The 15,650-nt window shown below is 51.0% G+C and overlaps 1 protein-coding gene across 1 annotated transcript; it reads right to left on the reverse strand.

Annotated features, from left to right (window-relative positions):
• Positions 1-11,571: 11,571 nt before the first annotated feature.
• On the reverse strand, positions 11,572-14,061 carry TMEM74B (transmembrane protein 74B). The gene has a single exon (XM_087818564.1). The coding sequence runs from the start codon at positions 13,791-13,793 to the stop codon at positions 13,095-13,097; it is 699 nt and encodes a 232-aa protein (XP_087674690.1). The 5' UTR covers positions 13,794-14,061; the 3' UTR covers positions 11,572-13,094.
• Between the last annotated feature and the right edge of the window lie 1,589 nt (positions 14,062-15,650).

Here is a 15,650-nt window from a genome sequence, read left to right on the forward strand (position 1 = left end):
CAGTCCTGAGTCCGTCTGTGCCTGGGCAAAGGCAGCCTATAAAAAGAACAGACCTGAGAGCTAATCTCTCTTACCACTAAATTACTAAGTGCCCTAAGTCCCTCCCCCTCTCTGGCCTTTGTGCCCACCTGTGGAATCAGGTGCCTTTCCTACTCTAAAATCTTCAGATGCCTGCTTCTGTGTATGGTGACCCCTGGGAACTGGGGCAGAAGGAAAATGAAGGTCCAAGGCTTCGTGTGGTACCTACAGAGTCTGTAACTCTGTGCTTCTCACCCCCTGTGGGGGCAGATGAGCGCAGGAGCACGGGCTCCACCTGAGCATGGTGTTGAACCCTGGGAGGAGCAGGGAGGCCAGCCTGGAAGCCACTGGCTGAGGTGGATGGAAGAACTAGTCAAGCACGAAACAACCCAGAAAGGCATTTCACCCCCTGACTGGTGTTCTCCGGATCCTTTTCAGCCCAAGGCCTGACAGACGTCAGTGATGGACCACGTGCTGGTCCAGCCTTGTGCTGGAGTGAAAAGAGCACCATAGAGTACCAGGCTCAGAGGCCAGAGGTCAAAGGACTAGACACTTTGGCTCTACAACTAGCATTTCAACCATGTTGAGTCCTCTCACTTCTCAGCTCCTTGGGTTCCTTCCCCTTCCCCTAAATTAGGACATATTTGCCTATGGGCAGAGGGCTACCAGAGCCCTTCTGAGGATTCTGTGAATGTGCTATAGCCTGGAACTGCCTGTCTGCCCTGCCTGCAAGTGGGTTAGGGGCAAAACAAACCTGCACATAGGCTCAGGGTCAGCCTAAGATGGAGGCTGGGCCTGGGTGGGAGGCTAGCCTGAGTGGGCTCCCTGGGCATTTCTGGCAGACCCCATCTCAAGCACTGATCTAGTAAAAGACCACCTGAGTCCTTGAGAACGTGCGCTCTGCAGAAGGACCCAGAGGTCAGGCAGAGGTACAAATGCAGTCACTCCGAGTTTTCCTCGAGGGTCAGCAAATGGGTGGAATGTTTCTGTTTTGAAATTGGGTTATATCTGCTACCCAAAGGACTTGGGGAAATTTGCTCATAAAAATATCCTTTACTGTAAAAGGAAGCATTTTTAAAGGAATATCAGACCAGAGAACATCTGACAAGCAGGGAAGGGGTAGATCACTCTTAGGACCCTGGTTCAAAGAGAAGACAAGGTTGAAACAATAAATTTGCCACCTAGATTTACTGGTAGCAGAAGTCGAAAGGATAGTCTGATACAGAATTCTGTTCTCTGAAAACAGAAACTTTAGTGATTCATCTGCAGAGTCAACCATTTTTTGTATGTGGGTCTCCTTGCATCAAGGACATTGAGTAACACTGGTGAAGTCTTAATTCTGTGGGCGCTTTTAGGAACTTCAGTCGGGCCACAATCCCTCCTTTCAGCCACGAGTAATCACCAAGTTGCAAATGGGAATGGTTCAGGTGTATGTTTTTTGGAACCCAAAAGGTTGGAGCCTTAATAAATGTTAGCACTTACTAACCTAGTTCTTTTTTCATAACTTTATTGATATATAATTCACATACTCATGAAGTTCACCCTTTTAAAGGTGTGCATTTAAGTGGTTTTTAGTGTATGCACAGTGTGCATCCATCACTGTACCTAGTTCCTGAGCACTTTCAGCACTCCAGAAAGAAACCGCGTATCCATTAACAGTCACTCTCCATTCCCAGCCCCAGGCAACCACGAGTCTATTTTCTGGCCTTAAAGATTTGCCTATTCTGGATAGTTCTCATAAGTGGAATCATAATATGTGGTCTTTTGCATCTGGCTTCTTTCGCTTAATGTTTTTACGGTGCATCCATGTTGTAGCATATATCAGTACATCATTCCTGTTCAGAGCTGAAGAATATTCCATTGTCTGTACCACTCTTTAACCATTTATCAGCTGATGGGCATTTGGATTGCTTTCACTTTTTGGCTGTTATGAATACCGTTGCTATGAACATTTGTATACAAGTTTTTGTATGGAAATGTGGATATGTACCTAGGAATGGACTTGCTAGATCATATGGTAACTTGATGTTTAACTTTTTGAGGAGCTGCCAGACTGTTTTCCAAGGCGGCTGTGCCATTCTACATTCCCAGCAGCAGGATATGAGGGGTCCAGTTTCTCCTCAACCTGCCAATACTTGTTAGTCAGTGTATAGCCCGCCTAGTCGGTGTGAAGTGGTAGCTCATTGTGGTTTGGTCATCTTTTTAAAAATAATTTCGACCTTGGACAAACAAGGCAGAGACCAGAGCCAGTCCCCCTGGGGAACCAACTCTGGCTTTGGTAATAACCACTTTGGGATTGCCATGGCTGGTGAGCCACAGAGGAGTTGGGTTTGACTTTGGGACTAGAGGTGATAACAGGTGCTGTCTGCAGGAAAGTTCCCATGACCTTTCCAGGTCTAGTGACATTCATGGCATCACTTTTGCTTGGTTTGAAATTTCTTTGCTTATCTGGTGGCTTACAAGTAAAATAAAGGTCATATTTCAAATCCTGTCTTTTGGTGAAGTGCCATAGGCCACTTGTACAACCATCCATGGCAGCCCCACATCCCCACCTTCTCTTTGCCTTTTCTCCCTCCCAGTTTTTGAGCTGGCTGTTTCTCATTGCATGTACCCAGTCATGAGCTGCTGTCAGCCTCCATTATGAAGTCATGAGTCTCCTGAGACCTCAACTCCAAGAATGTATTATGTTCAAAAGGAGGCTTTATATTCCTGTGCTAGATGGTCAGTACCTGTTGACACGTAGCTTGAAAACGGGTAGCAAGTTCCACACAACCTCATTCTGGAACTTAGCTTCCTTCACGGATTCCCCTTTTGTCGTAATGACATTGTTACTGATCCATGCCTCTCCTCACAGAAGGAACATTAGAATGTGTGGGACAGTTAATATCCTCTGTCACCTTTGGTGCAGTTCCAGTAAGACAGGTCCCACCACCAAGGAGAGGAAAGATCCCCCACATGCATATCCTCAGCTTTCTGTCATAAAACGTGTGCTTGTGGGCCACTACCGACTTTGCACCATGGGAGAGATTCAAAGGCAGGCAGCCAAGCCCCCAACTCTTGTTTGTCCTTGGGGTACCACAAGGCACACCTGAGTCACCCCAACTGTGCTTGGCCCTGAATCTGACCTGGAAGGTGGGTCAAAAGGCAGGAGTAGCAGGCAGTGAGGATGGGGGTCGAGTCCCAGGTGACTTACAGACAGGCCCTAGGATGCAAAGAGCAGCAATGATCATGAGGCCTGAGTATTCCACGTGTGGCAGGGCTGGGTAGGAGGTACCACGTGGAAGGCCCAGTCTCCGCTGAGGCGATCTAAGGAGACTGGGGGACCGACCGCGTGAAAGGCCCTGTTCCATGCGAGCCGCATAAGGTAAGCGTTGTGAGAGTGACAGTGTGATGGGGGTTCAGAGGGAGGAGAGTGGCGGGGGGTCCTGCTGAATTGTTAGTCCTGGGGTTCAGCTGCAGTAAACAGAAATGACTAGCATTTTTTAAACAAAAATGTTTGGGTATAGAGATCAGGTGGTTACACCACCTCTCCATTCAGGAAGGTGCATTGGGACAGAGGTCTGGTGAGCTGGTCTGTGTCTGTCTGCACCACAGCCATGCTTCCCCAGCTCACCCGAGCCAAGCCGTCTCCTGCAGTGCTTGCTCAAAGTACACTACACCCTGGGCCAACCCAGACCGAGATCCAGGTCTCAGGGAAGGGCCTTTAAAGCCAGTTTTATGAGTTCCTCAGGTGATTTACATTATCAGGCAAGTGTGAGAACTGAGAAGGGAAGGGAATACTTTCTACATTCTTGCTACTCAAACCAGCAGCAGCACTTGGGAACTTGTTAGAAATACAGAATCTCAGGCTACACCCGAGGTTTATTAAATGAGAGAGTGCATTTTAACAAGCTCCCCGGGTGGCTCGTGTGTATATTAAAGTTTAAGATGCTCTAGTGTACAAACTACAACGTTTCCTTTCACCTGGATATCAGGTGCAAAGGATGAAGTCTTCTGGGTTCGTGGCACACCATGACTTTAGTGCATGCAAGGGCCCCCTCATTTTAAGTTACTCTGCTTCCCCCCCAACAGCTCTATTCCCTTGCCTCTGTGAGTCAAATGTGTTTCATGTTTTAAATATGCATAGACCCTTGAGCAATATCATACATTATATCTTCAAATAATAACCATAATGAGATACTATCCTCATTTTCTAGACCAGAAAAAGAGACTTTGGAAAGGTCCGGTAATTTGCTCAAAGCCAAGCAGATGTCTCAGAATCAGGCAGGCATGAGTGTGACTCCCAGCCCCTACCTTTGCTGGCGTGTGGCCTTATTTTCAAAGTGAGCATCACCTCTGCCTTCGGGATTGTTGCAGGGTCCAGCCAGATAATGTGTCTTATGAACAGTTGGAGCTCAGTGGGTACCAGCTATTATTACTGAGGCCACATGGGTAGATAAGGCTGGGGGCTCATGGGCGAGACGAAGGGGACCTTAAGCTGCCTCCAGTGCTGGAAAGAAGCATTTGTCTGGTACTCAGAGTGCTGCTTTTCCTAGTCTTGGGTAGTATCTTAGCCACCCCTGACACAATGCTGAGCAGCGTTGTTTGAGGCGCTGGACTTGCCCTCTAGGGATGGTAGAAGCGTGATGGGAACCTGGCTCGGCCTGTCTCTAAGCCAGTACTCTTTCTGTAGAACTGCTGTACCCTGTGCAGGTGAGGAGCATGGATCCCTGGGCAAAGCCCATTCCTGAAGCTGGAAAACAAGTCAGGACTTGTGTGAGACAGGAGCATAACTCCAGGATGGTCTAAGACTCCTAACTCAGTCCCGTTTGTAAAGTGTGTCTCATATATCTGAGGACTTCCACATACAGCCACAGTGCCCAGGGCACCCAGGTTAGGGCATCTACAACCACCCAGCACAGGACCCATTACACAGAGGAAAAAACAGGCCCACAAAGTCCCTCTGTTATGGTGAGCTCCTGAGCACCTTCCCTGGGCCCCAGAGATGGATTTGGGCTCTGTGCAGGGCTCTCACCTGGCACTGTCCCCAAATGATGCTCACCTCTGCCTCCTGAGTTTAGTAGGATGGGAGCTACTCTCCTCATCAAACAGATGAAAAAGGCCCACTGCAGTTACATGACCTCCCCAAGGCCATGCAGACCACAGAATTCCTAGCTCCAAGGCTTTCCCACTAAAAACTGCCCCAAACAGGTTGGTCCCCAAGTGATCAAAGTCGTCTTCCCTTCCACCTCCCTCTCTCCCTTCAGGTAGTCAGAGCGCGAAGAGGAAGGCGCCATACAGGTTCAGCACTCTGGTCAGCGCCCAGCCTCTTCGCCGCTGCCAGAGACAGCGCTAGGCCAGGTGAGGTCAGTGTCTCCTACTGCCTAACCCACTCCTGGGTCAGACAGGCATCCCCAAGAGAAGGGGGCCCTGGCCCTGGGTGTCCTCCCTCTCCTTCAGATTAGAACCACAAGAGCACAGTTTCATCCTGTAGACTTCTTGGTTCCCGGGATATAAATTCAAGCAAGAAGCCTATGAAGAAGAGAGGGATGCTCAGGGGCCCCGGGCCATGGTGACCTTGGGCAAGTCCTGTCCTCCCTTTGGTTTTCCATCTGTAAAATGGGATAAAGATCCTGCCCATCTGTGAGATTCCATGATTCTAAGTGGGCCATGGGCCTGGACAATTTCAGTACTCCTCCCCCGCCCCCCTGTCCTCCTCTCCCCCACAGAACTTTCCAGCTCATATTTAAACCACGGGCCTCAAAGGGGAAGCCCACAGCCCAGGTCTGTCCACAAACATGCTCTGACTGGCCTGCATGTTATTAAATTTGATAAGATGCAGCATGGCATACTGTCAAATTTGAGTCTTGACTATTTACCAGCTCTCACCTTGTGATCTTGGGCAAGTCACTTGACCTGCCTGTTCCTCAGCTTCCTCATCTGTAAAATGGAAATAATGATAGCATCCACTCTCCAAGGTCGCTTTGAGGTTTAAATAAGCTAGTAGATGCAAAGACTTAACAGTGCCTGGCACACAGAGGACACTGTATGTCCTTTAAAATTTTGATGATCTAATGTGTACTGCATGACTGGTTCACTGAAATGTAGAATCATGAAGACTTTTTATCCAACCAACCTCTGTCAGATCCCCCTTTCTCATCTCAGCAGCGAGGGTCCAACCAGTAACTAACTGGTCAATTTGATTTCAAACTCAGTCCAATTTAAAACTTTCCTACTCAATCCAGTTCTAAGAGTTTCCTCTGACCTCTTGAACCCTTGCTCCACTACAGTGGGGGGGAAGACGATGGAAGAAAGATAAACCACCTCTTCACTGGCCATGATGATGGGGATGGTGGGGGTGGGGTGCTCGTATTCTAACTCATACCTGGTTTGGTGTGGGGGGGTTAATTGGTTGGTTTTTTTTTTAACGCTGGGGTCTCTAGTACACAACATGCATAATTTGGGGAATAGTTAGAGCTTCATCCTAGACTCTCAGAGAAGAGTCAGGGTAGGCAGGGTCTCTGTCCAGTACCCACAGTCCATCTGCTTCTAGAGGAAATATGCTGGGCTTCATAGCCACCTGGGCCACCCCCCAGCTCTAGTCTTCTTTCACTTCCCTTCATCAACACTTGGAGCCCAGGAACACTGGGGTCCTTCACCTACCTCCAAGGGCCTCAGAACACTGGGAGGGCATACAGGACTGACGTCCTTCCTCCCTGATCATCAACAGCACCATCCCTTCAAGCTAGCATGGGCTGTACCCATGGACCTCCCACATCAGAAATTCTGCGGGTCACAAACAGACCTCATCTCCATGTTCACAATCGCCCCTAAGCTCCAGAAGACACCTTTCAAGAACTCTTGAGAATACCTTCCTTATGTCTTTCATCTGTTCATTGCTATACCTCCAAAGCCAGAGTTGGCACTCGTCTTTGTTGACAGAATGAAGGATCTCAGATGAGCAGTGCTCAAGTGGCCTGCAGACCATGCAGCTCAGCAAGCCTCCAGCTGGGAGGCAGAGGCTAGTCCACTTCCTGAGGTCACCCCCATCTCTATGAGTGATTTAGTAAGCCCTGGGCAGGGGAGGGGAATGGATGTCTGGGCCCAGCAGGTAACATCTCATTGGACACTCCCTGGTCCTCACTTTTGGCCTGTTACAATTCTCAGGCAGTGGGATAACCCTTTTCTCCATTCTTTTACCCACACAAAGGTCCAGATGTCCAGCTGCTTTAAAACGAAAATCAGGAGCTCTGGCAACCCTGAGCCCATCCATCATAGAGCAGCAGCCAGCCAGGCACCCCTTTAATCCTGCCACTGCTGTGCACAGCCACCTGCTTCATTCGTGAATGTCACTTACAGGCATTTGCTCTTGGGCCCGTGCTTTTGTTTTTTTGGGGGGAGACTCTCAGGATGTGAGTCAGATGGCTGTCAGCAAGTCAGCCCCTAGGAGTGGCTTCAGCAAAAGAAAATGTGGACACAGAGAGGAATTAAAAAGATAGGGAGAGATTGGAGGACGAGAAGAACTGGGAGAGGGAGAGGGCGGCCTTTTCTGAATGCCCTTGACCCTACCTCCGTATGGGCTCAGATGCCCCACCATGCTTGCTCCCCTGGGGCCAGCTTTCCTGCCAGAAGATCCTTCTACTCACCTTCCCCCAGGTCCAGGAGAGCAGCAGCTGCCACCTCAACCTTGGCAGCTCAGTTGCTGAGAAGGGGCAGGCTGTAGAGACAGAGTCCTGGAATTTGAGGTCAGTCCTCTGGCTGCAGCTAAAGACCACAGTCCCATGGACTGGCCTCTCTAGTGCCAGTGTCACCCCTTCAATACATTTGGCTTCAGAAGGTTCTTCCTGCCACACACAATGCAAGCGATCATAACGGCGGACAGTGAGCCTCAGCACGTACCAGGCCCTGCACTCTATGTTGTACCAGCATGAACTTGAGTCCTCATAACCACCCTATGAGTTGAGGACCAGTTGCCCCCACTCTATAGATGATGAAATGCAAACTCCCATGATGATGCCCCCCCCCCTTTCAGCAAGCGTCATCTCGACACTCCAGCACAGAACCTGCCGCCTCCCTCCCCGCCTGCTTCTCCCCAGCACACTCCAGGCTGTTCCATGCCTCTGAGCCGCTGTGTATGCTGTTCCTCCGCCTGGAATACCTTTCCTGCTCCCCACTTCCCCACATTGGAGACTGCCTCACTGTTCTAAGACTCCTATTAAAATCATCCCTTCCACTAAAGCCTTTTCTGAGCCGCAACTCAATCAGGTGATCCTGTACCTCCTCTGTACCCCCCAACTCACACACACAGCCTGCCAGGCACTGTCCTTTTTCCTTAGATGGTCTGTGACCAACTCAAGGGCAGGGGCCATTTGCCCCACAGTGTCTCACCCAGGGAAGAATGCAGATTAGGTGTGAATGAATGGAAGAATGAATGTAAATAGCTAAGATTATTGAGCGATTATGAAATGCCAGGCACTGTGCTAAGTGCTTTGCAGGCATCATCTCATTTCCTGCGTACCATGCCTTACGAGGAAGGCATTGTTCTTAACATCCCCATTTCACAGATGAGGGAACAGGCCCAGGTGCACTGAGCACCCACCAGGCATCCAGGCAATCAGATCCCGGAGCCAGCGCCTTTGCGCTCTTATCCGATGGGTGATTCTCAGTGGACCCCCTGTAACGCGCCCTGCGCCAGGTCACTCAGGTTTGAGTAGGGAGAAAGCTCAGAAGTGCCCGGCCTCCTGGGAGGAGGAAGGCGGTCATCCTGCCCTCTGTACCTCCCATCTGCTCATGGACGACCCGATCCTGGAAGAGGGTGTCTGGGCTAAAGACAAGAAGACACAGCATGCCCAGGGGTGCTACTGTCTCTAGCCAGGTTCTGGCCGTGGGGGCACTGGGTTTTCTCAGAGGAGGGGAGTTGGAAGCTAGGGAGCCTCTTAACTAAATCCTGCCCAACTCCACTGCACTGTATCCCTGAAGATACCCAACACTTGACCAGTAAATGCTAACATACCTCTACTGACAAGGAGCTCCCTACCACTCCAACCCAGGCAAGATCTCAGCAAGCTTCTCTTTCCCTTAGCTGAAATTTACCTCCTTGGGGACATCAAGGGGAGCCCACTCTCTCCCAGAGAAACAACAGGCTCAGCTGGCGGGTGTCTCCTTGACTTTGTCAGTACCAGTGACACCCCACTTTCCTCCCAGACAGAACCTATAGACAGAAATCCACCTCCTGTGGTTTCTTCATAATGCCTTCTTCCTCCCCCTCTTCATGCCCCTCCAAAGCTCTCTAGACACAGGGTAACAAGCTCTTAACTTTGAAAAGCCCTCTGCTTGGGTTTCCTGGTTCCCTTAGTTCCCCAGAGGAGGCAGAGTGGGAAGGTTTGCAACTATTTCAGAGGATCAGAGAGGTGCAATGATTTGCCCAAAGGCCCACAGGGAAGGGGTGGCCTGCAGGACCTCACTTACTGGGTTTTCAGCCCAGAGCCACACAGAATTCCAGGTGGAAAATGCTCCCTGGGTATCTTTCCACTTCCACCCAAGTTGGGGAGCAGGAAGGATAATACCAGCTTAGCATGGAGAAGGGAAACTGTTGCTGTGAGGTTAGTGTCCTGGGAACTGCAAGGTCTGTGGTTTCTGGAGAGAGAGAAAACGTTATCAATAACCCAGAGGTTGGCCTGACCTGGAGCTGCTTCGAGTGTGTGTCCTTGGCTTCTGAGCTAGGTCAGGCAAGATAGAGCTGTGTGTGTGCGCGCGCGCGCGTTTGTGCACAAGGTTTGTGCATGTGTGTATGCATGCACAGGTGCGTGCTTCTGCATGTATGCATGTGTGTGCGTGTGTAGGTGTACACATGGAAGGAAGAGGACATTTTACAGAGAATCCCCGAGAAGGTAATGCTTATTCCCAGGGAAAGGAGCAATAGCAGATGCAATGATGGATACCGGGTCCCAAAGAGCCAGGCCTGGGCACTCCCGTGAGGTAGAATCAGGCTGGTGTACCTCACAGGCTCCTAAACACCCAGCAAATGTCCCCCAAGACTAGCTGGGACCTGGCTGTCTCCTGACAAGGCTGGGGAAGAGGGATCTTCTGCCATCAGGGAGACCCCTCTACCTCTCCCACATAAAGTGGCACCAAGGCCCTGAAAGAGGAAGGAGGGGAGTGTAGCTGCCCTGGAATCAGCCAAAGACAAGGGGTGGGAAATAAGGTCAGGGAGGCCCAGAGGCCATATTGCTTAGGGTTTTATAGGCAACTGTGAAGGATGGACCCAGATGTGGGGGGACCTGAAATTTATGCAATTTAGGCGGCCATCCTTTTTTAAAAAAATCAAAATTAGAAATAAGAATTTGACTCAGGGCCTTGGAGCCTATGCAAGTGAGAGGCCTGCACGGTAAACCCTCCTGTGGCCAGGGCAAGAACTTTTGCTTTTGTCTGCAATAAGAGGGAGCCATTGGAGGGTTTTGAGCAGAAGAGTAACCTGCCTCAATTAACCTTTTAACAGGATTCATCTGGTTGCAGAGTGGAGGCTGAACCAGGAACAGAGGGCAGGCAGTGGTCAGATTGCGAAGATAGGACCAAGACCCACTGACAGGCAGGACGAGAGGTGTGAGAGAAGGCGGACAGTGGCCCTGTTATCTCCAACTGAGGTGGGCAAGGAGAGCGGTGATTGTGGCGGACTTCATTCCATGCCGGTCTCTACATATCTCTTACCACCCCCCTGAACCCGAGCCTTCATTCCTCTCACTTCCCAAATGAAGAAAACAATATACTCAGAGGTGGAGTAACTCCCAGATCGGTATCTACTCTGAGACACCGGGAAAAGCAAGACTTGAGACCCTACCAGCATGTTCCTGGAGGTGAGGCACGTTCCAGTGACCACAGGGTCCTGTGGGACCACTCCACACCTGCCCCCAAAATACCTGCAAAGAAAGTCCTCGGTACCCTATGCCATTCTCCTTCCCGACTCCTTCCTAGCCTGGCTCATCTACCGACTGGGAGATTTCAGCTGCAATCTTAGAGAAATGTTTTTGGCATCTCTCAGGTTTTCTTAATTCACTGACAAGGTAATGACTGCCTCAATCCATTACACACATTTTCTAAAGGAGTTTCTGCATTAGGATGCAAAGCAGGCTTCTTTGGCTTAGAGAAAACCTGAGATTCCTGGGATTTAATCTTCTAACTGATTTAGCCCCTAAATACAATTTATTGCATTTAAACTATAGGAATTGATGGTCCCAGATGCATCCACTCAACAGGTTTAGTCTCCAGATGAGTCCCCCACCATCACAGTAATCCATATGGCTTGGATTTGTATTTTTATTATCATTATGAATTTGAAGGGCCTTAGCTCACCATTTGGGATGTTCAATTCTACTGTGGTTCACCTAGATCGGCACATGCCACCTTCTGCATCCACTCCTTGCTTGGAGCCCAGGGGAAATGTACACAGCAGTGGAAACCCTGACTTGTGAATCTTTCACCATGAAGCCTGTGAGGCTTTGTTCTTTTCAAATCACATCCCTTTAACACCAGGAACAGCACCTGAAGGCCAAGCTGAACAGCCATTGTCTCCTCCAGCCCTCTCCCAGCCCTCTGCTTCTGGCAAAACCTGCCAGCAGGAGCAGATATTTGATCTCCCATAGAAGCTGTGATGTTACACTGCCCAGATGTTCCACTCACCAGACTGAAGGCTCAGGTTACAGCTCTAATCAGGGCTGCTCTAGCCTACAGACCCCATGCCCACTCCACCTTCCTATCCCCAAGAAACAGTCAGGATCCATGGCCAGCGGAGATGGAGTAAGTAGGACCTGCATGGAGTCAGGGGGCTCACTGAAATAACCCTTTTAGAGTCTTCTCACCAGTGGCCTAGAAGGCATGTCCTCTCAAAGCCTTCAAGGGCCATTCAGACTGGACAGTGCCTCCCCCAGTCCTCAAGCACCTGTATCTCCTTGCCCCCTGTATTTCCTTGTCAGTAGTTTAAAAAGAGTCCGGACAGAGCTTGAAAACACTCCACAAGAGAAACAGAACAAACCATGATGAACGTGGCTGGAGTTTCCAGGCCCCCCGAATGTGCCTGACTTCTCCCCAAATATTTTGGGATTGTACTTTACTGCTAAGGAGAGGGGAGAGGGGGAGATTACAGATTCAGCACTAAAAAAAATTTTTTCTATCAGACTAAAGTCAGGCCCAAGAGACATACTATGGAGGAGGGGGAGGTGATGCAGGCCAACATTGTGTCCACAGAAACACAACAAACCCTCACCCTTTCTTGTATAAAAGACCCCTCTTCTTTAGGAGTTGGTGAAAACTGTGCACTTGACTTTGTGAAATGTGTGCTAAGATCTAGTCACTGCAGGAAATTCAATCCCAAAACCAAAATCAGGCTGTAGCAAATTTTGGATTTAACCTGGCATCACTGGGATACTTGGGGAACTCTAGCAGGACCATGCGAGCTCCTGGAGTGTCCCAGAAAACGGCATGGAGAATGGTCAGCACCTGCGAACACCCTTCTCCCCTGAAGGAGTGGCCAGAGGCAGATACTGGGCACTCATTCCTAGGGCAGAGCTGGAGGGGCCCGAGGAATTGTCTAGTCTGACCCTCACTTTACAGTCAGGGGGACTGAGGACTGGAGGCAGGAGGGTCACCCCAGTGCTGACTTATCCCCTCATTGTGAAGCCACCTCCCACGTTACATGGTCAGGGCTGAAAGGGGTCCCTCCAAAGTCACCCAACACCCACACTTTGCTGATGAGGACTACAGAGATTCTGGAATTTCCCAAGGCATGAACGGGCAGCCTTTCAAACTGCTCTCAATTGTCAGAAATGCCAAGAAACCTCATCTTCCAAGGGCAGCAGTTTCCAAACTTCTGTATTTTTAGCAGCAGAAGCCATCCTCCAAACAAAACCTTATGCAAAACCTCAAGCTACAAAATAGATCAGGGGACCACCCTCCTCAGTGGAGCCTGAGACAGGCCCTAAGCTCCCCTTCCAGCACCCAAGACTCCTTTCCCAGGGCCCTGTGTGGAGCTCAGACTAAAACCCAAGACCTTGGGGGGGCTTGTAGCCCTGGAGCTGAAGCAGCCAGATCAGACGGGCTCTTACTTAAGACCCCTGGAGGGTGTGGCTGGTCTCTGGGACATGGACAACTTCGTTTTCCACCAGGCTCTGGCCTCCATCCCCATTGAGCTGTCTCATGCGCAGGTTAATGGAGCCATACGTCTTCCTGGAGCCCCTTCCAGGGACGAAGGTTGGCCTCCGGTAGAGCTCGCCCTTGCACAGGGAGATCATGAGCAGCACTGACAAGAGCATGCCGCCCACTGTGAGCAGTCCCAGGCCTGCAATGATGCACTTGTCCAGGTGGGAGCCCAGGCGGGCGTAGTACATCTCTAGTCGCTCCATCTCCCGTGCCGTCACTGAGTCCGGGTTGACGCGTGCCTCACGGGGAATGGCGTATGCTGTCACCACCAGGAGGATCCCACTCACCAGGAAAACCAGAGCGGAAACAAAGCCATAATCCACCGGGCGGCTCACGGGCTCCAGGCCTGGCCCCTCTTCTGAATGCAGGGACAGATCATCCCGCTGGGATCGGGGCCTTGAGGGGACACCCCCGGGGGGGCTGGGGGAGCTGCCCAGTCTGATGTCCCCAGGGTTCTGGAAATGGGTCTCATGCTCCTCCGAGGAGAAGCAGGCATTCTCCACACCCGCCCTGGATGGGGCCACCAGGCCTAGAGGAGCTGGTCTCCTTGGGGTCTGGGGACCACTGCTCAGTGTCTTCAGTTCCAGACCAGGGGGAGATGCCATTGGGAAGGAGGGCCCAGCTCATCCCTTGGCCCCTTGGCAGCTGGAAGAGAAAACAGAAAGTCAGTCGAATTTAGCAAACCTCTACCAATATCCTGCTGGTGCTGGACAGCACACCGGGCCCCAAGCAACGTGCAGGTGAGCCAGGCAGTCCCACCTGGGGAGCCTGCCAGAGGGCGGGGGGGTGCGGAATGAGACGGACAGCAGTGCGACCCAGTCCATGCTAGGGTCCTTCACCACGGGCACGTGGCCCTGGGCAGTTCACTTAGCCTCTCTGGGCCTCAGTTTCCCCATCTATTAAATGACAGCACTACTACCACTCCCTATTTAACGGGGCTGAGGTAGAGACTGAGATAATCCACACAAAGCTCAGCAATGAGTTATCAGGGACTCAGACACAGTGGGTATCAGGTTCAAATCCCAGCGTCACCACCTGAGCTGGGGCAAGCAATGTGACCTCTCCACACTCAATTTTGTTGTCTGTTAAATGGGAATAAGCAAAATGCCTCCCTCATAGGGTCAATTTGAGGATTTCATGACATAATGCATGTAAGGCCCCAGCCAGTTCAATTACCGGGCACCGTAGTGATGACATGAGGATGACTGGGAGTGGGGGAGGGGCAGAGATGATACAGGTGGTGTAGGAACAAAGGGGAGAGAGTCAGGGGAGATTCTGGGAGTGGGTGGCACTGAGCCAGGTCTGAGAGGATGAGTGGGACCCCGGCAGTAGGAGCGGATGTGGGCATTCTGGACAGGGGGACGGGGTGCCTCAGAGGTCAGCTGGGAGTCAACTCTCAAAGGACTCTGAAAGCCAGGCCAAGGAGCCAGGGGGGTGAGGTGGCGGGGCCGGGAGTGCTGACATCTGCTCAGGTTCCAGAAAGCCCCCTCCAGCTGCTGTGTAGAGGCCGGGGGCCCAGGGGAGTCTGGTGTGGTCAGGGGCGGCACGAATGGGGGCTGGGAGGAAGGAGCACACCTGAGAGCCATGACGGAGGTCAAAGCCAAAGGCCCTTATGTAAGTAGAAGATGGGGGGCTGGGGAGGACTACAGAGGGGAGGAGAGCGGAAAAGGGGGCACTCTGCTCAAAGGGGGACATCCCACCCAAACCTGACACACGCCTGCACACAGGCAGGCAGGCAGGCAGCACGTGCACTCCTGACAGAGGATACCACTTTACGGCCCGTGGGCCACCTCTGGCTCACGGAAGATTTGTGGGGTTTTTTGGTTTCTATTCATTTGTTTTTGGTAAAGTATTTGCCAATATATAGAAAGCAAAATATTTTACACTTTAAGTTTTGGATTCCTGGCTTCTCTTATAAAATGGAGGAATCTCACCACCCTAGGCCCTCCTGCCCTCTCAACACCTCAGCTGGAGTTGATGACGGAGTCCTCCCATTGGCAGTCCCCGCGCTGTCCCCCACAGGTCCCACCGAAGCCCCCTTCCCCACCTGGCCTGCACAATTCCTGGTCCCACAGCAGAGCTTCTCTGTTCCCCGTACACATCGATGTCCTGGGAGTACACACACCCAAGCCCCAGGCACAAAGAACCAAGTCCCCACCCTGTACAGAGACACCCCTCCCGTTGCAGAGTGGCTCACATGCTCTTGTGTGTCTACAAACACACATACACATGATTCTAGATGTTTCTCTGCACTGCCATGCCTGAGTTTATTTTCCAGTGCATTGTTCTGTGTGTGTGTGGGGGGGGGGGGTATGAGTAAATTAATGAGAAAAAAAGAAAAATGAATGGAATGAATGAATGAATGAAACTCAAAGAGCCTCAGTGCAGCAAGACACGGTTTTCGATCTTTCTGATCTTTTTTCCAACATGGACTTGGATTGGACACCTTGTAGCACACACAG

The sequence above is a fragment of the Miniopterus natalensis genome, chromosome 7 (assembly GCF_054644295.1).
Source record: "Miniopterus natalensis isolate mMinNat1 chromosome 7, mMinNat1.hap1, whole genome shotgun sequence".
Taxonomy (NCBI): Eukaryota; Metazoa; Chordata; class Mammalia; order Chiroptera; family Miniopteridae; genus Miniopterus; species Miniopterus natalensis.